At 38.9% G+C, this 27,646-nt stretch overlaps 1 protein-coding gene across 1 annotated transcript; it reads right to left on the bottom strand.

Moving 5' to 3' along the window:
* Window positions 1-627: 627 nt before the first annotated feature.
* On the bottom strand, window positions 628-27,286 carry Atic (5-aminoimidazole-4-carboxamide ribonucleotide formyltransferase/IMP cyclohydrolase). Its single transcript, XM_026402354.2, has 16 exons — window positions 27,178-27,286; window positions 26,728-26,854; window positions 23,090-23,166; window positions 22,369-22,435; window positions 19,691-19,779; window positions 19,265-19,416; window positions 18,593-18,749; window positions 15,342-15,467; window positions 14,197-14,304; window positions 13,328-13,413; window positions 12,347-12,436; window positions 10,119-10,247; window positions 5,863-5,955; window positions 3,061-3,243; window positions 1,140-1,295; window positions 628-844 (listed from the first exon to the last, which is right to left on the bottom strand). The coding sequence occupies exons 1-16, from the start codon at window positions 27,194-27,196 to the stop codon at window positions 725-727; spliced, it is 1,779 nt and encodes a 592-aa protein (XP_026258139.2). The 5' UTR covers window positions 27,197-27,286; the 3' UTR covers window positions 628-724.
* Window positions 27,287-27,646: the final 360 nt, after the last annotated feature.

Raw genomic sequence — 27,646 nt, 5'->3', positions numbered from 1 at the left:
CAAAACAAAAAACCCCACAAAACAAAGCAAAAAACACCAAAAAGAGGAGATCCTGGGCTCCTAAAATTATGGCCATCCTACATAACAGAAAAGTATGCACTAGCATTATCCACAAAGAGAGTCAACATAACTTAGTAATGAATTCCCTCTAAGGGTCCAGTGGTCGGGGATAATTTGCTGATTGTTTAGGAAGTAGAATACCATGCCACCTAGAAGCATGATAAAAAACCGTGTCTGAGGACTGGGGTTGTGGCTCAGCGATAGAGCGCTCTCCTAGTATGTGTGAGGCCCTGGGTTCCATCCTCAGCACCACATAATAAAAAAATAAAGGTATTGTGTCCAACTACAACTAAAAAATAAACATTAAAATAACAACAACAACAACAAAAAACCATGCCTGAGAGGAACCCCCCAGGGAAGCTTGAGGAGCAAGGCTGGTGTCATCTGCTCACATGCTCAGCCTCTGTGGCTCCCTGGCAGATTTGTTTCATTCAGGGAACCCTGTGGATGAGCCAAGCTCCAACAGGTAGGGATGCTCCTGTGCTCTGCACAAAAGCCCCCATGCATAAAGTGCCAGTGTAAGAGTAGATTTAAGATAAATAAAACCCAACCATCTAAAACCATGGATCTAATCATCAAAATGTTTTATTTTCTCAAAAGGTATTTTCTAAGTTTCACACGATTATTCCCTTACGCACGAGCACACCACTGAGGTGTGACACAATCAGTGATGGAAGAGTCGAAGATCCGTATGAGCCAACAGGATTCCCAGTTCATCGCAAGCCTCAATCACAACCTTGTCAGCAGCAGAACCAGAAGGGGCTGCAATGTACGCCACACCACTCTGAAGGAAAAATTGGTATTGATTTTCAAAAGCAGTTTATGCAAAAGAAAAAATCCCCCTCCACAAAGCGTAAGTAAGCCAATGAAACCTCATTCATACAGGCCAAAGAACAGCATTTGAATGATCTACACATCAAATGGAGAAGTCCAATAATCCTCTAGGTAGTACTGGTTTATATGACATAGCCACAATTTTGATATGTAACACCAAGAAATTTAAAAATCAGAAGCAGGACTTTGGAAATCATTTCTACATGATGCTCAATCCTATGCAAATGCACAAAATTCCTACTTACCCTTTTAGCTCTGTCAACATTATCCCTGAAAGGGAAGAAGGCATCGGAGCTGAGCGAAACCTCACTTAGTTTGTCCACCCACTCCTTCTTCTCTGCCTCAGTTAGTAACTCAGGGACTTCCTCGAACAGTGCCTGCCACTTCAGCAAATCTTCACCCTGGTGGGAGTGAGGACAAATTAGTCCAACATCATCTTTAGGTCTAAGAAGAGCAAAGCAACAAGGCCAGACATGCACTTGGGCATTTTAATGACACAGCTAGACATATTTTAAGAAGTTCTTTGATGTTTTTTAAAACATTTTCATTAAGGAAGAACAGTGATTCTAAGTTTACCAAATATGGACTATATCATTTTTACTTTCTAAATCAGTTTATTCCAAATATTTGCTCTCAAATCTCTTAAGTTAAATCCACTACTTTTTATCCCTGTACTAAAGCAAACAGAAATTCATTCGCCAAAGGGTTTCCAAAGCAATCCTCCATATCCAATCTAGGAAACTGATAACAGTCTAGCACTACATTTCCACACGATTTTAGACTCAGGTATAAAGTCAGATATAGACAAATCAAAACACCATTCACGTTGCTTAAATGTTTGTATAAACCCCAAATTTATTAGTCCCCAATACAGTGGTACTAAGAAGTGGTTCCATTATGCCATGAAGGCAGTCATGAATTAGTACCTTGTGAAATGGCTTCGGGGGGGCAAGTCCGCCTCTTTCGTCTGTGAGGACACAGTATCTGTCCCACCACTGCCAGCGATGCACCAAAAGGTGTCATCACTGAAGCACAGATTAGCCCTCACAAGACACCAAGTCTGTCAGCAATTTAACCTTAGAATTCTCAACGCCCAGAACTATAAGAAGTAAGTTTCTATGGTATAAATTAGCCAGTCTGTGATAACGTTGTAGCAGCACAGACAAGACAGTTATTCAAATTTTAAAGGGTACTTCCGTTTTGACTTTAGCATATTTTTATTCTTATTCATACATAAAGATTCTTCCAGGACTGTTAGTAGGTGTTTGCTGGGTAACAGCAAACTGAAAATTCCAAGTATCAAAGTGAAAAAGAAGAGTGTTTTAAGTACTTGGGGCACAGTGTGCAACCTCACCCTTCAATGACACTTGAATTGCTTCCTGGTCCTGAATGGACACTTTAGCATAGTCAATTCACCCATTCAACAGAACACCTGGTTTTTGATTACCAGGTCCATTTTCCATCCGATATTTTGTTAAGCACTTGCTGTGTCCAGAAACTCGGCTCAAATCCTTTCCTCTGGCAGGCTACCTGATGTTTGCAATTTAAAACCTCCCACATGCCTTCTTCAAAACAGAAGGCATTTAAAAACAGGAAAGACAACAAAACTATATGGAGCTGTTAATGCTGCTTGTTAGAAAGGTGCTGGGACAAGAAGAAAGCCACTAGTTACCTGTTATCAGGTAATTGTAATTATTGCTGGATACACACCTATCATGCAGGATGCCTCATGCTCAGCACCTCGAGATGGATAAAAAACAATCCTAGTTCTGAAAAGCTTATAATCCACAGAGGGAGTACAATCATCCAGAGTTAAACCAGTGGTTATAACTTAAAAAAAAAAAACCCAGAAGCTCTGGGGTTTCAAAAAAGGATAAAAAACGATGAAGTGAACCAAGAACAGCATGCCTGCAAGCCCAGCCCCTCTGGAAGCTGAGACAGGACGGACTTAGTGAGACCCTGTCTCAACATAAAAAACAAAAGGAACTGGGGTGAGAGGATGGGGATAAAACAGGTAAGGGGGTGCAAAAAATTAGTAAAAAGCTTCAGTTGTAAACAATATAGAATTTCAAGAAAAATGTCTTCTCTCTTGTGATGAAATTGAAGTCGATTACACATAAAAGGGTAAACAACAGTCTGATCAGAACCCAATGACAAGCCTTTTACCTCGCCAATAGTGCCAGTCACATACTGATCGATGGCATTGGAGATTTCTGCTCTCTTCACGCCTGTTTTAAATTTCATTGAGAGCACTTGTGGATGGTGTCTAAGCCACCAATAGTTCGCTTTATCCCCTGCCAGGCGTGTACAGTGTATCCGCGACTGCTGTCCTGCTCCGATGCCGACAACCTGGAAAGACAGACATTAAAATGAGCACCTAGTGAAACAAACCTTTCTTCTCAAAGGATGTCAGCAGTGAAGCAATCATTCTGCATGGCCTTACTGGATTTTATCAGAATCTGAGTCCAAGACATCAAGAGCCACACCTTCCAAAACTGTTACCAGAGATTGGCAATCTTAACCTCTGGCAACCACTAAAGGATCTTTTAGGTCACATGCTAAGTAATATTCTTTTGCTTATACCCTCCCCTGAATTTATGGGCCAAATAATTTAACAAATGTCAAGAGCCAAGCTGAAGACACTCTGAAAAGAAAGGGCTCCCCACAGAGCTGAAGCTACAGCAAAATCAAGTTCACCCTCGAGTTAGGAGAGACCTTAATGATAAACCAGTTCAATCTTGCATTCTGTGGTTTGGATGCAGGGAAGTTTATTTTAATAGTAAGAAATGTTCTCCTACTCAGGTAGGCTTGAACTGTGTCTCCTATTATGATTATCTAGCCCTAAGTGACAGATCTTTCCTACACAGAGGTTATGCCAATAGAAAGGTATTTTACAAAAGTCAAAGGGCATTATATATCTTAACTACTATTATAAGGGCATCTATGACATTATAAAAACTGTTACATTTACACTCCTGATAACTCGGATAATGTAACTCATATCATTAAAGATTCACATTCACAAACAGAGGCCGTGTCCTCACTGGCCTTGTTATGGGAACAGCTTCTTAGCTCTTGCACCTCCTGGTGAGAGATTACTGGTTTCTGTCATCATCATGCTATTCACTGACATGTTCTGGATGCTCCAACATTTATTATGTATTCATCTCTTTCAAGCATTCATGTGTTTTTGTTTCTCTCAGAGAAGCAGCCACCTCCCAGATAACTTTACAACCTGTTGCTTCCAAACCAGGCTTTCACCAGGGACCCCCTGAGTACTCCAAAACATTCCTAAAAGGGAAACTCAGACTGCTTGCCCATGTTGCCCCCTCTCAGCCCCAAGCAGCCACAGTGGTCATGGTACTTCCCCTTAGAGCAGTAAAGGGTTCCCTAGCAAAAGGGGACTGTGGTAGTTGGGGGGTGAGGGGCAAAAGGACAGTCAGTTTTGGTAATGAATGACTGAGTCAGGAAAATGAGGGCTGATTCAGAAGGAAATAATACCTCCAGAGCACCTTCCCTTCCCCCAACCTGTTGACAAGGTTATCTGTCACTAGGGAACTGTTCCTCCCTTCAAGGAGATGTTAGTGAGTAGCCCCTAGAGGGCTTCATTCAGGCCCTCAGATCACTCCACATTTTGGGTCATTTAGGCAGGATGGGAGGACAGGGCATGAGAACAAGGCAAATCTAAAATCTATAAAGGGCAGGACATCCCCACTCCCCCGGGCAGCAACTTAGCCCCCTCCTCTGTACAGGAGTCTGTCTGTCTCTCTGTTCTATCCTTTAAAAATAAATAAATAAGAAATGTTCAACACAGATGCTCTTCAACTTATAGTGGGCTTTTATCCCAATAAACCCACAGGAAGCTGAAAAGATCTTAAGTCCAAAACGCAGAGGCTGAGGCAGAAGGATTCCAAGTTTGAGACCAGCCTCAGCAACTTAGCAAGACTGACTCTCAGAAATAAAAATTAAAAAGAAACTGGGGGTATCAAGTGGTTAAGCAGCCCTGGGTTCATGCCCCTGTACCAAAACAACAACAACAACAACAACAAGAACAAAGAAAGCCACTGAGTACACCTACCCTACTGAAAACCATGGTGTAGCATGGCTACCTCACACACACTCAGAAGACTTACATTAGCTATAATGGGCAACATCATGTACCTGAAGCCTATTCTACACTGAAGTACTGAATATCTTAGTTTGTACAGAGAGTGAAAAACAGAATGGTAATCTGGGCATGCTTAACACCCTCATCAAGCCCCCAAATCCTAAAAGCAACTGCTGAATGTCTGGGACCATCTGCATCTTGACCAGGGCAGTGGTCACACAATGGTACACCTTGGGAAAACTGGTCTAACTACATTTTAAAAGGATTGAGTTTTACTGTGTACAGACCACGCCCCAATAGACCTGAATTTAAAAGCATGGATGAACTCCTCTCTAGAAGTGTTTCTATACAACAGATTTTGGGGAAGATATTATAAAAGGCTGAGGATGTTGCTCTGTGGCAGAGCACTTGCCTTGTACATGTAAGACCCTGGGTTTCGTCCCCATTACTGCAAAAACAAACAAACAAAAAAAGAAAATAGGAATGTGAAAAATACCCAGAAAGCTGCAAAAATAGAGCCTGCAGGGTGCCCAGACTGTTCCTTCCTTCTTCTCCACTGGAAGTACTACAGTGGGGGAAGGGAAGTGAAGGAACCATATTTCCAACAGCTCACTGATCCAACACATTCCAGGCAAGAAGCACCACAACTAATTTTAGCACTTGGTTCCAAAACTCCTTCTTAATCATCATTAGTTTTAACAGTCTACACCAAGGCGCAGAGTAAGTACTGACAAATCCAGAAGAAAAAAAACCTGGCAAGCCTTCCCTTTCAAGCTGTCCAGTACCAGAGGCAGATGGATATTTGAATATCATTTTGTAAAACAACTGTTCCCCTGAGGTGAATCTGATAGCCTGGTTACCTGCCCGTTCTTGGCATAGCACACGGAGTTAGACTGAGTGTACTTGACAGCAACGGTGGCCACGATGAGGTCTCTGAGGGCAGACTCCGGCACCTGGGACAAACACAGGATGGAAAAGTCACATCAGGCTTTTAAAACTTAACTTTAAGCTTCTTACGTGCCAGTTAAAGTAACAGACCTTTAATGTAGTTATGCCACTCAAATGGCAGAGTGAAATTAAATGTCCTGGCTATCCACTACCATGTTTTACTAAAAGGATCAACTATTTAACATATTCATGGCAGAACCTGGCACAAGCCCAAGGTGTCACAGATGTAAACTAATGCCATTTTGCGGCAACTCTGGATTAAGCTCATGTACATCATGTGAGATATGAAATACTGCACTCTCAAGCTGACGAATGATATCTTCTTGACAAGAATACCTTTCACTCTCTGGAGACATGGTAAAATTTATGTTGAGGAATATGGTTGAGATTAATTTTCACAGCTATTACAGGCCTTTGTGGTGCAACAGCCAAAGCTGTTCCAGGAAAATGGAATAGGATCCTTTTCTGCTTTGCTGAGAATATGGTGAGCAGAACTATCCGCCCTAATGCAACAATATGTACCACAGTCAAAAATGCCACCATCTTTAATAAAAAGAATGAACACGAACTGAAAAAAAGGACAGCAATCCACACTGGTAGGCTAAGTGGACACAAGATATGGCTGCAGCTTACTGAAATGTTAGTGACTGAAAAATGGAGAGTTGGATTTCATCAAAGTCACAGATTCTCTTTTGTGAAAGACCATTAAGAAGATGAAAAGAAAAACTAAAAACTCAGAGAAAGTACCTGCAAACTATAAAACTGGTTAAGAACTGTAAAATATTAAAAAAATTTTCAAAGCTCAGTAACAAAACAACAAGCCTATTAGAAAATGGGCAAATGATACAAAAGACATTTCACCAAAAAGTTATACAGATGGCAAATGAGCACATAAAAAAATGTTTAAAATCATGAGTTATCAGGAAATGTACATTAAACTTAAAGTCAGTGGTAAAAAGTGACACCAAAAGTTGGTAGAAACTGAATCATTCATCTGTTGTGGGTAGGAAGGTGAAATGGTATAGTCACTCTGAGAAACGCTTGGCCTGTTTTTAAAAACTAAACTTATAATTACCATGCCACAAAGCAATTAACCAACAAAATGAAAATTAAGTGTATGGGAAACCCAGCACACGAACGTACAACGAATGAAAATTATACAAAGAAAAAACAGATTAGCAGTTGTCCAAGGTTAAGGAGGGGTTGGCGCAGCAGGAAAGTGAGTCTGGCTATAGAGGAGCAGGAGGGACCCTGGTGGTAATGGCAATGTTCTGTATCTCAACTTTATGGCTATAGGTCTGGACTACATGTAGTTCTGCAAGAAGTTATCACTAGGGCAAAGGGGACAATGGGGACACAGGAACTCTTAAGTGTGGACCTACAATTTTGTTTTTAAATCTCAAAATTAAAAATTTGATTAAAAACATTTTTAGAATTTATAAAAGATTTATTATCCTAAGATTACTAATGTTATATGCCCTTTCTTATCTCTATCTGCTGTCTGAGTCACCAACTACAAATTTGATTCTTTAGGTTCCAGGAAAGATGAATAATGAGAGCCAGCCACCGAGATGTCTACCTTCAAATATATCCCTGCTTTTCTGAGTTAGAGCCAGGAATATGAGGAAATGAGAAAAAGTGGTGAGAGTGAGGAAATCTAACAAACTGAAGCACTTCAAGAAAAATGGGAAAAGAGAAAATAATTCAAACATGTTCAATATTAATACACACTCATTCCACTGTCCAGCTATTGCAGGACTGAACCTGTTCCAGACCTAGTAGTAAAAACTAATGATTTTGAAGCAGAAATGTTAACAAAATTTGCTGTAAAATAAGGGGGACAGAGGATGCAGAATATAAAGAAAAATAAAACTATCACTCTCATCCTTAAGTTTCCAAATTGCTACTAAGAATACTTAGGAAAAAGAAAAAAAAATTGGCTAAGAAATTAAGATCATATCCTCCACCCTTGTAAAAAATACTCAGACACAAAACCTATCAAAAATTGCTGAATTATTAATCAGTCCAATACCTCTGGACCTATTAAAAAAAAAAAAAAACCCAAAACTTGAAAAAGTGACTCTCAACAGGAACAACTGCCAACATAACTACCATGGAATCTAGGTCCATACCCACTCAATGTTTTAAAAAATACATTGGATTAGGATACAAGCACTTGCCTAGCATGCAGGACGCCCTGGGTTCCATCCCCAGCACTGCAAAATAAATAAATTTCTTCAAAAAAATTAACCCACCAGGTCAATAAAGTGATTCAAAATTAAAAAAAAAAAAGTGAGCCTCTAATGCTAATGCAAAATACTATTTCTATATGGAAATTGCAGAACCTCATAGACCTGATAAAGAATGGACTCCCAAGGGCTCAAAGATATCCCTATGTACAATGTCTACATGTTTCTTTGCATTGAAGCAATGCTAATTAAAAAAAAAAAGGAGAAAATATACATTAAATCAATAAAGAAAAACAAGAAAGATATCTTATTCACTCCATGCTTAATAGACAAAACTATCCTGATAAACACTTTAAAGCTTATTTTCAGTCATTCTAGGTGCACCCTCATGAATGAGAACTTCTTCTGCCTTAGTAAACCGCTTGCAAAAAGACCAATCCTTTTCCGGGAATGACAAAAAGATGGACCCAGAGCTCAGACAACAGCAAATACTGACAGGCAAAGATTCTAGAGATTCGAGCAGGAAAAAATAAGCCTGACAACCTATGCTTTCCCCTCAAGGCACTTTCCAATAAGCTGGGCATAGATGCTGCCATCTTTACAGAGCTAAAGACACACTTAGAGTCCAGAGGAGAGGATATTAATGGATGCCCATGGCTTCTGCAGAGCAGAGCTGACCCATCAACAGACCAGTCCTCACAAACTGAAGCCTGCATTCCAAACAGCTCAACTCCTGATTGACACCTTTTACCTGCCTGCCAGAAGTATAAATTGGCCTTCTGGAGCAAAATGTGACCATCAAGACCCTCAAAATCTCTCTCCAGGTTTTCATACCAAACCAAACCAGAAAACAAAGCAGTGATACCTTTAAAGCACTAGAAAAGCCAGGCACTGTGGTACACACATACTTAGGATCCCAGTAACTCAGGAGGCTGAGGCACAAGGACCCCCAAGTTCTAGGCTTGCCTCAGCAACTTAGTGAGACCTTCTCTCAATATAAAAAGATAATATAAAAAGGCCTGTGAATCTAACTCAGTGGCAAATTATCCCTACGTTCAATCCTTAGTAACACAAAAATAAATAAAGTAAGCAAATCACTGGAAAACAAAGGTACAATTTTAGATATCACATAATTGTGACATTAGGTCACAAAATATCCTTCCAAATTGAAAGCCCAATAAAGATTTTTAGTGGCCGGGGGATACAGTTCTGGGTTCAATTCCTATCACCAAAAAAAGAAAAAAAGTTATTTCATGGGCTAGGGTTGTGGCTCAGTGGTAGAGTGCTCACCCAGTATTCATGAGGCACTGGGTTTGATCCTCAGCACCTCATAAAAATAAAATAAAGATATTGTGTCCACCTAAAACTAAAAATTTAATATTTTTTTAAAAAGTTATTTCAGAAAATAAATAATAGTTCATCCACTTTCCTAATGTGTACGCTGGGCAATTTTTTTTTTTGGGGGGGTGGGTGCTGAGTACTGGAGATTGAACTCGGGCAATTCCACTGAGCTACATCCCTAGTCCTCACCAAGTTAATGATGTTGTCTTTGAACTTGGGATCCTCCCACCTCAGCCTCCCAAGTTGCTAGAATTACAGGTGCATGTCACTGAGCATGCTCACTTGAGCACATTTTTAAACTGAACCTAATGTCACAATTATGTGATATTTACAAGAGATGACAGACATTGCCCCCAGTGCCCTGAGATTAAATGAGATAAAATACATAAGCCTCCCCAAATCACCATTATCCTAATACATTCCTCCTACAAGCAGTACAAGTATAAAAACTGTCTACACATGACACTGAGAACAGCACTGAGAACAAGCACTGAGAAGCAACCTAAATATCCATCGCAGTACAAAGATTATATCCATTTGCATACAGTTGTAGATATGGCCCTTAATGTTAATTTATAAATGCTAAAAACAGACCTACTAAAGTTACTAGCATTCAGTTGAGATATTTTCAAACTTACCTCTTTATTCTTGGTAACAACATTGCTAAATAATGACTTGTCGATGACACCATTATTTCTCTTCTGGCTTAAACGAAGACCAAAGAGTGTTCGAACTTCATTCTCATCTGGTTTGTAAGACTGGTCCATCTAAGACACAAATTTAAAAAGTTAAAAGTATTAGATACACATCTTTAAATTTTTGCATTTAATTTGTGTTTAAAAGATTTCATTCTACATAAAATTACATTCATTTTCCTAATGCAAACATGAGATTGTTTTAATATAGATATAATACAACACCCAGGCATCAATATTTTGCTCCAAAATGTTTAGGTATTAAGTTACAACTTATGTACAACATATGAAAAGCAATTATTCCAAAATGGAAGGGAGACCAGTAGAATAGAGAAAGGGCACAGGGAGAGGGAAAGGGGGAGTGGGAGGGGGAAAGGAGAGGTACTAGGGAACAAAACTGACCAAATTATATTGTTATATCATGTGCACATACAAATGTTAATGAAATCATTATCTTGTATAACTGCAGAGCACCAATTAAAAAAGTGTGGGGAATGTATAAATAAGAAAAAAAAATAAAAATAAAACCAATTATTCCAGGAAGTGTGTGTTCTCAGTTACATTAACTACTGTAGCAAAAATATTACATTCTAAGCCAGGCACGGTGGCACATGCCTGTAATCCCAATGGCTCAGGAGGCTGAGGCACAAACAACTCAGTCAGACCCTGTATCTGAATAAAATACAAAATAGGGCTGGGGATGTGGCTCAGTGGTCGAGTACCCTTGAGTTAAATCCCTGGTAACCAAGAAAAAAAAAATTACATTCTAGTTTTTCTTTCTTTCTAAAAATCTATTACAAAATACCTAGCTAACATTGGAATTAGAAGTTAAATTGGAGAAAATAGAACTGGCATTCTGTGCCTTTGCTGTCTGGAAGGGAACTTGTCATTTACTGTGATCTTCTCTCAAATTTTGAACCCTTTGTAAAGGGAGTTGAGCATCCTTGAACTTTGGTATCTGATTCCTGAAACCAATCCCCCTAAGATACTCAGGAACAACAAATTGTACACTTAGCAACTTCCAGCATATAAAGTCGGGATTCTACAGATTTTCTAATAAGACCTTGTGGGAAATTGTATTATGAGTTTTTACTTTCATAGGCTGATCGTACTGATACAGAAGAATTCATAAAAATCAGTAAGGAAAGACCTCAAGAACCTCATAGAAAAACAGATATAGAAAATGAATAGTTCATTCAAAAAAAAAAAGTAAAAATACTCTTAAATATGAAGATGGTCACTCCAAACATAATGAGAAATTAAAACTGCAATGAGATGCTACATTCACCTATCTGTGAAGATTAAAAAGTTAAAAACATACAGTGTTGTCAATATACTGAGAAAACAGGCACTCTTACAATGCCCATTAGCACATTAAATTGGTTATACAGCCAAGTGTGATGGTACGCCTGTAATCCCGACAGCTCAAAAGGCTGAGGCAGGAGGATTGCAAGTTCAAAGCCAGCCTCAGCAACTTAGCAAAGCTTTAAGGACTGTAGTGAGATTATCTCAAAATAAAAAACAAAAAGGGCTGCAGATATGGCTTAGTGGTAAGCACCCCTGGGTTCAATCAAAAAAATAAACATATGAATTGGTTGTGTGACCTCTAAGAGGGATAGGATCTATCAGAATCATCAATATATATAACCTGTGATTCAGTCCTATTTCAGCTTCTAGGACTTTTTCAAGTGATTCACTGAAGAGGTGTGTGCAGAGGTGACTGGTGACTGGCTAGTAAGTTAAGATGTACAGAATGGGAGAAACTTCTAACTCAGAAGCAGGGTATACCTGTCTCAGTAAGAAAACAAAAAAAGAAATGCAAGTGCAATTGTTTGATGAATATGTATATGCTATTTCAAGAAAGATAAGCAAGAAAGTTACTTCTAAAAAAGGAAATACAGTAGCAAAAAAGGATGAGGAGATTTTCTCATCCAACAACACACTCTTTGAACAGGAAACCACATCAAATTCTTAAAAAAAAAAATCATGAATAGAAAGGAAGTTATATCCTTACCTTAAGCCCCCAAATTAATAAGAAACTGCAGGATTAAGGATAAAGATGTTACAGTGGAGAAGAATAAATTAAGGTGTCTGCATAAAGGAAAGTTAAACAAGGGGAAAGAGAAACACAAAATAAGAGCAAATAAATGTTTCCAATTAATTTCACTAACCTGGAGAACACAGTAGTTTCCATTTTTCTTTTTACAAAGTATTTTCAAGGCTTCTTCTTCGTATCCTGGGGCAACAATACCATCAGACACCTAGAAGTACATTAAATATACGTAGTTTCTATATTTTAAAAAAATGATTGAAAAATCTAGCAAAAATTATTTGTCTTAAATGTTATAGCATTTACAAGTTTCTACCAACAGATAATGCTGATACTAAAATTTTTTAAATTTTATTTTAATAGAATTATTTTCTACAACTGACCCTATCTCCTTGCTTTTCTTGTAATTTTGTTGTTGTCGTTGGCTAGTTTTCTTCAGTTTTAACTAAGTACATGAGGGTTTGCTCTACTACATGTACCACAGGAAGAAAACCCAATTCTTACTATTCTTTTCACAAGATGATGTTCTGCACTAAGTGCAGCAGGTTCTAGCCCAGGCTCTGTCAGGACCTGGTTCAAGAGCATCAGGTAAAGCCTGCTCTTCCACAGCAAGACAAACAGACCAGATGCAACCAGAGATATAACTTTTTCCTTTTCTGTTTCCCCAACACCAATGGCAACATCACCTTTATGGAATGTTTGTTAGGTATTCAAAGCAATTTAAATTTTTTTCCCATCATGGTCTCTTTCAGGATCTACAAAGGTATTTCATTATTTCATTAGCAACCAAGATGGCCCGGCTCTTCAGAAACAGCAACTTTGGCAATAATACTCACTAGAGAGCTTAAAAGAATTACATATATAAAGAAAAACTACCCAAACATCAGATATCCATTTAAAATCAATTTACTACATCTCAAAATTAGAAAAATAAGCATTCATGCACTACATAAAATATATGGACCTTCTACATGATAAACTTCATTAATTTATAGCAGGTATAAATATAAATACTATATAGGTTATAGCTTCAAAAAACACTATGAATGAATAATTCTTTACTCAGTTACACACAGATCAAAATACATGAATGTCCACTTACTTCTCTGGAGATAATTTTCGCAGTTGGGACATCACAAACATCAGATAATGCAACAAAATCACCAAAAGAAGACATCCTATCAGCACCTGTAAATAAAAATTAAAATAAGGTATTCACTCACACTCGCAAAGAAAATGACATTTAAAACATGCCTACATGATCATATAAAAATCCGTTTTTCTTATTGTTTACGTAAGACAAATAACAGATCCATCAATGTCATTTAACTGAAGCAATCAGCAAGCTTTCATCAATTTTACCTTCTGGAATGGCACTGAACAATTTTTCTGTGAAGGGCCAGACCGTAAACATTCTTTAAGCTTTGCATTTAGTGGTCTCTATTGCAACTACTCAGATCTGCAGCTGGAGTTCAAAATCAGCCACTAAAAATACACAAAAATGCATGTGGCCGGTATCTAATCAAACATTATAAATATAGGAAACAGGCTGGATTCAGTCTGAAGGTTATAGTTTGTTGACTCTGCTATAGATGATAAACTACAATAGGTTTCTCAATAATCTTTTATACAATTACAATAAAATCCTTGTTAATAAACTCAAGAATTAGATATTTCTGACGCATATAAAACAATGTAATTTTATAGTTAAAGTAATATATAGTTTTATCATATAATAATCAAAATGCATTCAATGTCAAATTATATATACAAAATTCCATTTATTACATTAAAATCTAACATAATTTTATGAACAAGTTTGTTCCAAGGTACTCATACTCATTCTTAAGTATTAATAAAAACAAATATAACTTGAAATTTTATACTGAAACAACGACATCACTATTTTATTCTGTTTAGGATAAAATATTGCTTTTTCTCCCCCCAAAATAAAAATCCTATTAGTCTCACCTCTTGCTCTTGCATATGCAGTTGATATGGGTGTAAGGGTTTTATACATGTCATAGACCATGCAGACTTTGGCCTCATCTTCACTGAGCGGAATTCCAACCGCAGCTCCTATAGCGAAAACCACAAAATAATCAATAAACTTAAAGCCTCAAGTTGCTAGTAGTCAACTCCTAAATCAAGACTTTTTAAACGTCTAGTCTATGCAGCACATTTTTTACCACCTGTGCCAAATAAAATTCTACTTATCCACAAAATTAAACACCAAAAATAGAGTTGCTGGGCGAGCCAAGGCAGCAGGAGGGTAGAGTTGGGGCTTTAATCTCCTCTCTAGCCTCTGCAAACAGAGCCACTGAAACTTGATAGAACCCAGTGTGTAGGAAGCTGGGCTACTTCCTTATTGACTCTTTCTGTTTTGCTTGGTAACACACATCAATTATTTCTTCCCTGCTCCTATTGCTTTAACAAGTAATAAATACTGAGAAATAATTATATGTTGCACTGTCAGCAAAGCTGGTGATGTGTGTGTGTGTGTGTGTGTGTGTGTGTGTGTGTGTGTGTGTGTATGTATGAATTAGGGTTTAAATTCAGAAGCAAAAAGGTATCTCATACAATGGCTATAAAAAGTTGTAGTAGTTCGGGCCTGTAATCCCAGCAATTTGTGAGACTAAGGCAGGAGGATTGCAAGTTCCAGAACAGCCTTAGCATCTTAGTGAGACTCTGTCTCAAAATAACATTTAAGCAAAAGGGTTGGGGATGTAGCCCAATGGTAGAGTGCCCCTGGGTTCAGTCCCCAGTATTGGGGCAGGGGGGTGGGGGGAGCTACAGATGAAGTGTCCTAAGAACAACTTCTTCATGTTTTATTAAGATTCATTTTTAAACATGGAAAAACATTTGATTGATAAAATCATGCTTACATAGCAAAAAAGGCCTGATTTTCCTATCTCATAATACTGTCAAATAATTATATGTGTTATCATATTTTATGATATTATTATATTGATACTATTACCACTACACTCACTGAAACCTTCACAGAACACCTAGATTCACATTAGAGCGGGTCAAGTATACAAAAGCATATAAAAGGATTTTAAAAGAAACACATGGTGAGCAGCTCCAGAGCATTCAGGAACACAGTGCTTTACCTGCTGGGCTAACGTGTTTGAAGGAGGCTGCAGCTGGAATGTCTAAAGCTTCTCTGAGTTCCTTCACCAGCTGCCATGCATTCAAAGCATCACACAGGTTTATGAATCCAGGTGCTCCGTTGAGAACTGTATACAAACACACATACACTTTACAGTCCTTAAAAAATAAAACTTACCAAGTCTACACAAATGTTTCAAGTAAAGTACAATTAAGAGCAAAGAGACACTAACATATAGGAACTTGACAAAGAAAAACAAAGCAGCTGAGCCTGAGCTCTACACAGGTGCTAGGCACACACACTGCTGGAGGGCCAGATCCAGCCAGACTAGTCATCAATTAACAATAGAGTTTCAGGTAGGAGGAATCGGGACAAGACTAGAAATCAGTCAGAGATCCATGTAAATTCAGAATTGAGATAATTGTTGTAATTATCGATAAAGAGTACATATTGAAAATTTTACAATTTGTCAATTGAAAAAATTATACTACAAGCTAAAGCAAGAGGTGCGGGTGGGAGGAAAGGAGAAAGAAAGAAGAAATTATTTTGCAGCAGAAGCAGTAGATGGCCTAAAGCTAAATCGCAGTTAGGAAGAGCTTGCAACTTCAGAGTCTAGCATTAACTATTTTCCTACCTTTGGCATGAGCTAGTATCTCTCATGAATAAACATAAGATGTGCATATAAGCAAACAGTGAGCCAGCACTAACTAAAAACAAAGCTGCATGATTTCATTTCCCTCATGTTATCTTGAATAGTAGAGACTTTTTTGAAAAAAGTAAAAACCTTGCACAAAATGTTTGCTAACTGCCTACCACATTAGTGGCTGCTCAGGCACTTGGGCTACATCAGTGAATAAAGGACCCCTTCTTACCTCTCCCCCATATCATTGTCTTCAGTAAGCTTATGAGGGAGGCAAACAAACTAAGCAATGAAAGGAAACAAGCTATTAAGCCATGAAAAGGCGTGGATGAACTTAAATGCCCATGGCTGAGGGTGGTATTGGGGTTTAAAGCCAAGGGTCCTCCACCACTGAGTTACATCCTCAGCACTTTGAGACTGAGTCTTGGTAAGTTGCCAAGGCTGGCCTTGAAGTTGACACCCTCCTGCCTCAGCCTCCTGAGTAGCTGACATTACAGGTGAGTACCACCTGTATTTTATCTCAGATACTTCCTCCCTGTAATTTATAGTCCTCATTTGGGTTCTGAGGCAAAAAATATCTTCATGTACTTTCAGTTCTCGTACTTTCCATTATCAAAAGCATTTTCACTAGTACGATATAAAAGTCTTGATTTATTGTTCCCTTATTTTAGTGTGTGGGGGTATGAATGTTGTTTTTTTTTTTCTTCTTCTTATGTTTTATGGTAAATATGGCAGAGGTGGCTCTGGGCAAATAAACAATGATTTACTGTAAGAGACTCATTGAATTTCTCCCAAACATACGCTTATTTTCACAACAGAGGGGGCATTTTGCTTTATCATATGGTTTGAATGTTTTTGACAGTGATTTAATTACAGGGTATATGCTTGTTTGTGTGTCTGGAAACAAAACTGAAGCAAGAGTAAAGATGGAATTGTGTGTATGATTGTAATGACTAGTTTCTTATGACTAGAAATGAGACGATTTCTATTTACTTAGCTATTTACTAGATTCAGAACTTCTCTGGAGAACTTTCTGTCTGACCAATTATTAGTGTCTTTAAATATTTGATATTTGAAGGGTAACTGGTACTCAACTCTTGAGATGTTTCAGAAACCAATTATTCTCTCACTCGTGACACAGCTACTTTGTCCATGAAGCAAGGGAGATGAGGAGCTATACACAGGGTGCCTCACTTTATTATGAATCATTGTATGTCTTGTGAAATATTTTACTTTTACAATTCATTATTGTCTAGTTTGTTTCTTCTATGTCACTCACCTAAGTTCAAAGAGTACTATATATATAAATGTATACTGTTTATATATATTAATATATGTAAACATACAAATACATACATATAGAATAAATATACATGAATATATAAATGTATTCATATTTATTATATATTTATAATATATAAAATACATATTTATATTTACTATATATACTTATTGTATATGTAAGTATATATATACATATCTTTTGGGGGAGGGAGGCTGGGGAGACTTTTTAAGTATTTTTTAGGGAGCGGGGTGAGGGTGCTGCAGAGGAAATAGATCTGGGCAGGTGCTTGAAGAGGGAAGACTGAAAAGGGTTTCAAGCAGGTGAGACATCATCTGCTGCACATTTTTAAGATTCTCTGTTGTGAAAACAAGAAGGCCAAGAGAGAAAGCAGAGATCAGTTAAGACAGTCGTGTCTGTTATGGGGTGACTGGGGACAGGAGTATTGTTAGACACAAAATGTACCTGAGATAGAATAAAAACAGATATGAAAGAATGTGAAGGGTAAGGAAAAGAGCATTTTAAGTTATCCTGCTCCCCTCCACCTCTCCCCAAGCTGTTGAGACCAACAAAGAAAGCTGACAGGAAGGCCTGCCTCTTCCCACCAGCAAAGATACCAGCCTGTGGGCTCTGGGCGTGCCCTTGTATTGTGAGCAAGGCTGCTCTCGCTCTACCAGTGCTTGGTCTCCAAAGCTGCCACACCTATAATTCTCTCTGCCTGTTCTCCACTCTCCCTAACCAAGGACTTGTTCCAACAGCCCACATCAGGAACAAACACTGAAAACCCTCTTTTCACTCTAGAAACCAATGGAAATCCTAATTTGTTTGAAGAATTATGTATCATTATTTCCGAACCTCAAATTTGTGCTCTGGCCCACTTCAAATGGATTCTAAAACTATCATTCCAAGGAAACTGCTCCTTGAATCACTCCCCAAAAGTCCTTCCTCTATTCTAAAGCATTCCACCTCATCGAAATGTGTAGTTTTTCCTCCACTGGTCCCTCCACTGCTTTGCCACCAAGTGGAGAAGCACCCCAAGGCTTGGTCTTGATCCTCCCCTGTGAAACCCAGGCATCCCATCCTAACTGACATCTTTACAAATATCCATCCACATGGGAAGCACATTCTAATCTGCATCTCCAAATTGACCTCTTTGCCACCCAGATTTCTTCAACATTTCACAAGTCCAACTGGTATCCCAATTTTGGATAGTTGCAAGAGGTATTATGTAATTTATCTTATTTTCTAAATATGACTCATATCAGGTACAATGCAGAGAAAGCCACACAAGTATCCAGACAGAGCACAGTCACACAACACTAGGCTTTACCTGTGATGGGAAGCCGGGGCTTCAGTGTGTAGAGCTGGGCAGGAGTCTGATGAGGGTTCATTCCATACCTCAGGGGCATCTGAGACACTCCTTTACTGTACTGCTTCCTGAAGTAATCTGAAATTGCTTCATCATATTGTGCTGTGTGAGTAAATGCCTACAAAAGGTGTAAGCTTTGTGAGACACTAGCAGCAGGGATAAGAGAGTTTTAGGCACACAGCAAACTGCATACCTGGTTCCTGTGCATGAGACAAACACGACACAAACAACGAATAACTCTACAGATGATCCCTTCCTGTTGTCTTTCATTCTTTTTGGTAGATTCTATTTTTAACAAAAGGATAGCAGTTCCAAACAAAGCCTTGTTAGGTGATATACCTAAGCAAGAACTGAATACATTTGGTTTGGCAAACACTGCACTCGATAAACATCACTTTTTTGGGGGGTATCAGAGATTGAACCAAGGGGTCTTAACCACTGAGTCACATCCTTAGCCCTGTTTATTTTCCATTTTGAGACAGGGTCTCACTAAGTTACTTAGGGCCTCATTAAATTATTGAGGCTACCCTGGAACTTGCGATCAATCCTCCTGATTTTAGCCTCCCAAGTCACTGGGATCACAGGCTTGCAACACCATGCCTGGCTGAGATGTAACTTTAGTGCATCCCCCACCTTCAAGGCCAACTGGCGTCTCGTCTCCAAGGAGGTGTCCTTACTATCGGAGCTCTGCATCTCTGTGGATACTGCCACATAGTCCTCTGGTTCACACACAACTGTCACTCGGGCATGATTTTTGGCTGCGGCCCTCAGTAAGGTCACTCCACCTTTCAAGAACAACAACAAAAAAATATCTTTATAGTCACTGTACACAAAGTTCTCTTTAATTCTTGACTTAAAAAGGAAAACAAATAAGGAAAAAAATACCTAAATAAAACTCCATAGCATAAATAGATAATAAAACAGATAAGTTATAATTATCCCAGAAGATAATCTTGGAGAAGTAACTATCTTTGTTTCATTAATAATGGAAAGAAAATCTCATTAGAATTCAAATAATCCCCTCTTCAGTCAGTCCTCAAAATGGTTTCTCTAACTTACCAATATCAATTTGCTCAACAGCCTCCTCAACAGTTACATCTGGAGAAGCCACTGTCTTCACAAAGGGATACAGATTACAGGCAACAACTCTAGAAAGGAGAGAAGCGAGCATCATCGAAGACTCAGTTTATGTGGTTTACAGCTTATCTAGGAAGAAGTCAGTACTAGAAACATGATCAAAACCAAAAAAGATCCAAATTACAAACTGTGAGCCTGACATTCAGAGTTCTAAAAAGTTGTGCTAAAAGGTCTACTTGTCCTAGAACTTTGGAGTACAAATGGTGTAGTCAGCTGGAGCTCTGATCTGGTCAAGGACCGGTGTCCTGCTTGGGTAACCTCATCAGGCCATCAGAAACTTAAAACACTTCAACAGAAATGGAAAACACCAAATTACAAATAACATCCTCATTTTAGACTGTGATCACTTTTATTAGGATGTTCAAATTTAGATTCATTTACCAATAATGGACTGTGCACGGTGATGGAAAACAATAGAACATTCTAAAGGTGAAATACTTGTTTTGCCTTCAGAGCAGTCACAAAAATGAAGTTAACAGGAAGGCCAAAAGAATAACTTAAAATGCAGAAATAATTTAAAAATGACTAATGAAGTAGATTTCCACTCTCTGGACTTCAAATTCCTGTGGGCAGGTTCCTGAGCCAAACATGTTTAAGTAGTGAAAATGATCAAAAACTCTGGGAAAATAGGAGATTGAACCCCCCAGTTCATTCTATTAAGTCTATTCCCTGATACCAAACCAGATAAACGTGTCCCAAGAAAACTACAGACCACTACCTCTTATGTATGTTGACACAAAAAAATCCTAACAAACTGAATCCACAAAAATAGAAAAAAAATTATACATCATGGCAAGTTGAGTTTAATCAAAAAAAATAAATAAATAAATAAAGTTAAGGGCTGGCACTGTAGCTCAGGGGTAGAGCGCTTGCCTGACACTGTGAGGTACTGGGTTTGATCTTCAGCATCACATAAAAATAAATAAAGATATTGTGTCCAGCTACAACTAAAAAATATTCCTAAAACAGAAAAAACAGTTAATGTAATGCTAACAGAATAAAGAACAAAAAAATATCCGATCATCTCAATAGATGCACAAAAAAGCACCTGACAAGCCAGGAGTGGTGGCGCATACCTGTAATCCCAGCAGCTCAGGAGGCTGAGGCAGGAGAATTTAGAGTTCAAAGCCAATCTCAACAACTTAGCCAGAACTGTCTCAAAATAAAAAAATGACAAGAGGATGTGGCTCATTGGTTAAGTGCTCCTGAGCTCGAGCCCCAATACTTAAAAAGAAAAGCCTTTCTTATCACTAATATTCAACATTGTGCTAGAGGTTTCCGTCAGAAAAACACACCAAAAAATAAAAGGCATCCTCAGGATTAGGAAAAAAAAAAAAAAAAGTGAAGTTATCTCCACACACAGATGCCATGATGTTTTATATATACAGAAAATCCCAAGGAACTCACAAGAAAACCTACTAGCACCAATAAAAAAAAAATGCATGGAGGTTGCAGGATATATGATTAATAGACAAAAAGCAACTGTATACGTTAGCAAGGACCAATCAGAAACTGAAATTCAGAAAACAAACCTACTTACAATAGCATCAAAAAGAATAAAAATATTTAAGAATAAATTTAACAAAAATATAAGACTTGTATACGGAAAAGTACAAAATAATGATGGAACAAAGTGAAGAAAAACTGAAACGAATGAAAAGACATCCCATGTTCATGGGTTGGAAGACTTAATACTGCTGAAATGGCAACATTTCCCAAATCACCTATTGATTTAACACAATCCCATTACAACTACCTTTTTTTGTAGAAATGGACAAGTGTTCCTAAAAACTATGTGGAAATGCAAGTGTCCCTGAATGGGCAATCATTTTTTTCTTTCTAGACCTGGGGATTGAACCTGCAAGTGCTCTGAGCTGTATCTCTAGCCTGGTTTTATTATTTATTTCTTTTGAGACAGGAACTGGCTAAATTGCCCAAGGCTGGAGTGGAACTTGCAATCCTCTTCCCTTAGCATCTTGAGTCTCTGGGATTACAGGCGTGGGCCACTACACCAAGCCCAAAATAATCTTGAATAAGAAAAACAAAGCTGGAAGACTCAGCTGCTGATTTCAAAACACAAGACAGAGCTACAGTAGTGAAGTAGTGTTGGCATAATGGAACATAGAGACACAGCCCACCAAACCCACTCAGTGACGATTTAAAAAATCTATTCAACAAATGATGCAGGACAACTCGACAGTCACATGCAAAAGAATAAAGCTGAAGCCCTACCTCACACCTATATATAAAAATTAATTTAAAATGAATCAAAGACCTAAGTTTATACCTAAACTAAAAACCATGTAAAGAAAATATACAGGGGCTGAAATGTGAAAAGTCAAAGGTTGAGTGAAGTCAAAGGTTGTATCTCTCATATGTGGAAGGTAAAGAGGAAAAAGAAAAAGAAAGGTGAGGGGATCTCAGGAAAACTGAAGAGATATTAGTAGAGGGAAGGAACCAGGGGAAGAGAGGAGGGGAGAGAAAGAAGGACTCTGCAAGGGCTTACAGTGAAGGGAAATAAAGGGGTGAAGAACATCAGGTTGGGCATATTCTTTGTCTTTGTTCCTTGATGTGTTAAAAGTTCAACTTCGGATTTTTACCTTATATGATTAAAATCAAGTCTGGCCATGTCAGCATTATCTTCTGGGATATTACGAGCCAGGATTCCTAATTTAACAAAGTTAAAGAAAGATTAAGTTCAGAAAACAAGAAGGTACTTATTTTAATGTAGTCCCATCAATCACGTTAAATCCTTTAATGCTCTTAATTATATGAAGACAAAATGCAGTTTAAGAGTTATTGAGCAAAAAATAATAGTGAGTATATTTTAAAATCTCTTGGATCAGTACCTAATATACTGTTCTTGAGTAACAAACTGTAAAAACTGTAAAACAAATTTTTACACCAATTGTTTCAAATTGGGTTCTATCCTCAATACCCCATAAGAATAAATAAAGATCCATCTACAACTAAAAAATCAGGTATCTTCTGATTTTAAAAGTCTATACTTTATACTATAAAAACTAAATATTTTCAGTAACTCCAATAGGAAATACAACACTCTAAATTAGTAGTTATTAAGACAAGAGTAAGAGCAAGCAAAAGTAAACAATCTGAATTAATCATGTAATAAGGTAAGGCAGACTTTAAACAGGTTCTAATGCAGTGTGAAATTTGACAGCTGATGTGACAAAACCAATATAACTTAACAAGCAGTAATTTTTTTTCAGCTTATGACTTGCTTTCTTTCTCCTTTGTTCTATAAAGTTTTAAAATATTCTTGTAAACCATTGATTATTTTAAACTGAAAATATCACTTACCCGCATGGACTGCAGGATGCAAGGTTTTCACACGCCCCCCTAACATTTCAGGAAATCCAGTTATCTCAGAGACATCTCTGAAACAGATAAACAGAATATCAGGACTATTTCTGAACTGTCAATAATCCAAACAGCTCCCATCAAGTCTATCCTTCTCATTTTAAGAGATTTTTTTTTCACAGCCTGAATTGAACAAAAAAATTATTCCAGTGTCCTAAGTTTCTCACAATATTCGACTTCTTATTTTTTGTACCAAGGATTGATTCCAGAGGTGCTTAACCACTGAGCTATATTCCTAGTCCTCCCAGAACTTTTTAAAATTTTTAGACAGGGTCTCACTAATCTACTTAGGGTTTTGCTAAATTGCTGAGGCTGGCTTTGAACCTCTGATTCTCCTGCCTCAACCTCTGGGATTGAGGATTCCAGGAGTGCACCACCTTGGCCAGGTACATTTCATTTCTTACATAAAATTCTATTAACTTCCAAACAAATGTTATTCTATTTTCTAACTGAAGTATGTTTGGGGAAAACCAGTATACTAAAGCACTAATTTTACATTTTTTTCAGGAATTCAGAAATTGAATCATAAACCATGCTAATTAAATATTAAGAAATAGATTCAACCTGAGCAGCAATTTGGCAGTACCCAATAAGAAGCATTAAAAATATTCTTATCTCAGAAATTAACCAAGTAGAAATAAGAATTGAGTTTTATGATTAAAAAAGCATAAAAGTGGTATATCAAACAAGTGGAAAAAGAAGCCTGTCCTGCAAATTGAGGTAAGCCTGACATGGCAAGACATGCCCCAAATCCCAGCTACTCTGGAAACTGACACAAGAGGATTGCAAAGAGGTTCTCAGCAACTTAGTGAGATCCTGTCTCAAAAAAAAATTAAAATATAATAGGACTGGAGATGAAGCTCAGGAATAGTGTACCTCTGGGTTCAACTCTTCATACCATAAAAAAGGGGGGAAAAAAAGCAGTGTGGGTGTTATACACAACGTCATTAAATACTATGTAAATGTTAAAACTACATAGAAAAACGATAACAGGGATCACAAAATATAAAGGGCAATTTTAAAATATTAACCCACATCAGTCAAGCTGACCTCCAGAAAGCTACACACATAAACATTCTCTGGCAAAATTATAAATTGTAATGATGTGGGAAAATGCCCATAATATATATAAACAAGGGGAAAAAAAGGAAGAAGCAAAATTGTATCTTCTGTGTAAGCTATGAAGTAAAGTAAAAGCTTATAAAAACACTGGAAGAAAGACATTAACATGTTGAGAATTATAAGACTTTTTACTATCTTCTTTATGGATTTCCACACTTTAAAAAATTTTCTGCAATCAACATATATGGCATTTATAGGAAGAAAATAATAAAATTTTAGAACAGCAAATTCTGAAAATAGGACACAGATTCCTGAGTACACTACACAGGAATAAATTTAGTAAATAAAATTCAGTTCTTCCAACTAAAGATTATCACTTAAAACAGAGAACAGATTTATTCCTAGAAATAAACATGTGGGGTTAAAAAGCTCGTTATTCCTTTGTACTCAAGAATTTGTCTGTAACACATGTAGTCTTCAGAAACAATTCTCTATTTACTATTGTATACTCTGAAACCTCACCAGTTGACCACACAAGACAACAGTTACCTTTCTGGGAAAGATCTTGGCCTCTTTGCATGCTACATAAACACTCTACCACTGACTTACACACCCAACCCCCCTACAGATTTCTTTGTAACTCAGTTTTCTTACTTGCCTAATAGGGACAATATTACCCATACCAAAAATGTTACCGGGAGGACTATATGAGTTAATATACATAAAACAGCCCTCAGGTAGGGCATGGTGGCACATCCCTGTAATCCCAGTGGCCTGGAGGCAGAGGAAGGAGGACTACAAATTCAAAGCCAGCCTCAGCAATTTAGAGAGGTCCTCAGCAACTAAGTGAGACTCTAGAGCCCCAAATAAAAAATAAAAAGGGTTGGGGATGTGGCTGGGTAGTTAAGCACCCCTGGGTTCAATCCCTGGTACCCCCCCAAAAAAATAACAAAAAAACACCCCTCTCACTTGTCTTACTCCATTCAATGAAGTTTATTGTTCTGGGCTCTATGTAAACCATTCATGGAGAACATTCTCACCCTTTAATAGGATAGATACATATCTATCTTCTCAATTTAAAAACAAAAAGAAAAGCTATCATCATAATGGGGTTATGTGAGAAGTAGGCAGAGACAGAAATAACAATAACACTGGAAAGTTGATAACTATTTAAACTCATAGCACACACATAGAGGTTATTATTACTTTACACATTACACTCATTATGCCTGGAATATTCCCATAATATAAGATTTGAAGGAGAAAAAGGTGGGAGGGCAGATGAGAACTGACCCCAACTCAGCCCAATGGAAAGAAGACATATGGACTCCATAGTCTCATCCTGCTGCTCTTCAGAAGAATCGACCTGCCCGCTTTCTGTGATTCTCACAGACCTCGCATAAGAGAGGAAATGCTTATAAAAACACTGGAAGGAATACATCAACATGTTGAGAATCGGAAGCCACTTTTACTACCTCAGTGATAAGATGTAAAAAGGATTTGAGAAACTCCACGGTGCAGAGGTACACATCTGTAATTCCAGTTACTTGGGAAGCTGAGGCAGGATGATTCCAAGTTTGAGGCCAGCCTGGGAAACCTTAGTGAGACTCTGTCTCAAAATATTTTGGTAGAAAGTGTGTGTGGTGGGGTAGGAGGCCGTAGGGAGCTGGGAAAGTAGCTCAGTGGTAGAACACCCTTGGTTCAATTCCCAGTACTGGAAAAGGACAAAATAATTTTGAGAGAAAGCATTTATTTAATAAAGCTTTCTCTTGGCATCTGAACTTGTACATCGAGGGAGGCTCTGCTCATGCACCACAGAATTACATGAAGAAAAAGGTGGACATGACATGGTCTGGAGGGCCAGAAGTGAACTTTCCACACAGCAACAAAGGCAGTTTTCATCCCTTTTCTAAAATCTCTCTCAGAGGGTGATATGCCCTTCCTCTGAACTCTCACTACAGTTTATTATATCTGTCCTTTTCACTTTCTGCCTTTCAGTGGCCTTCCCTCCTCTCCAGCCATAATGCAAGCTCCTTGAGGTCTGGAATAGCCTCCTGCTGTATCTCCTGGACATCTCCTTCCACTGCCTAGTGAGGTAATAAATGAGCCAATGAATGACTTGTTCTTTCTTTCATTCCATTAGGGGAGGTGCCAAGGAGAAGTAAATGTGATTCTTCAAAATGTAAACAGCTTTATTAAACAGTTAATCACGTGAACAGAGGGAATTATAACTTTTGAGTTCATCGTGCATAATAGATGACCCACCTCAATTAATCGGGGGTTCTGAAATCAGGACTACCTGGGTTCCAATCATACACCTTACTTGACTCTAGAGATCTGTTAAGTTACTAAACTTCTGAGGCTCATTTTCCTCTTTCATGAAGTGGGTGAGGAGTGCACCAACCTTGCAGCGTTACTCAGGATAAGGAGTTTTATTCATGGTTCCTGGATTACATTCATTTCTGGATGGATCACTTTCTGCCTGGACTTACCTTAAAAACTAAGTTGTGCCTTACCTGACTGCCAGGCCAGCATCTCTGAGAGCTTTTGCAGTTCCTCCGGAAGCGACCAGATTCAAACCAAGAGACGTTAGGTTTCTGGCAAATTCCACAAGGCCAGTTTTGTCAGAGACACTGAACAAGGCTGAAAGAGAAGGCATTTTTTGCTCACTACTTGCAGTACGTCACACTGCTTCTCCAAGGCCTGGGGGAGGAAACTCACGCGTGACAAGGCCAGCGTCTGGGCCTACGACAGGCAGGCCCTGCCCCGAAGCCACCCGGGTGGCCAGCTGGCGAGCCCGGGGAAGGAGACGCTGCGCGGGGACAGGCGGGCTCGGGGCACCGATCGCAGCCCACAGAGGGGTCCCCAGCCCAGCCCGGCCTCCGGTGGCCGCCCGGCCACAGCCATGGAGGGACCCCGAGCTGCGGAGCAAGCTCGCAGATGGCGCGGCTCCGCGAGGGCCTCACCGAGGTGGCCAGGAGCCATGGCTGCAGCGCCTAGTCCGGGGGAGCGCGGCGGCAGCGGGGACACCACGTGCGAAGGGGGAGGCGCGGCCGGGACGGTCCGGTGCAGGAAGCGGGAGGGTGGGACGGACAGGGTCCTGTCACGTGACATAAGCCCCGCCCGGGTCCCGCCCAACCTCGGAAGTGCAATTGGAGCCTGGGGCTGAGACCGGAGCAGGGTGGGGCTCCGGGTGGCGCCTCCAGACCCGGAATTTGAACTGGAAGGGTTCCCGCCCCGGATCCCAAAATACCGGCCAGCGACACGGTCTGCCGGTGTCCCCGAGAGTGCGGCCACTCCACTGCCTCTGGAGCAAACTCCTGGTGCCCACGGTAGCCTGTCTCCGGAGGCTGGAACGGAGATCAAAGTGACAACGCACGACGCTGAACACGAGTAAAGGCACCTCAAGGGACAGTTCTTCAGAGGGGAAAAGTT

This window comes from Urocitellus parryii, chromosome 1, assembly GCF_045843805.1.
Source record: "Urocitellus parryii isolate mUroPar1 chromosome 1, mUroPar1.hap1, whole genome shotgun sequence".
Taxonomy (NCBI): Eukaryota; Metazoa; Chordata; class Mammalia; order Rodentia; family Sciuridae; genus Urocitellus; species Urocitellus parryii.
Note: the sequence above shows the minus strand (reverse complement) of the source record. Positions and strands in the feature narration are given on the sequence as shown.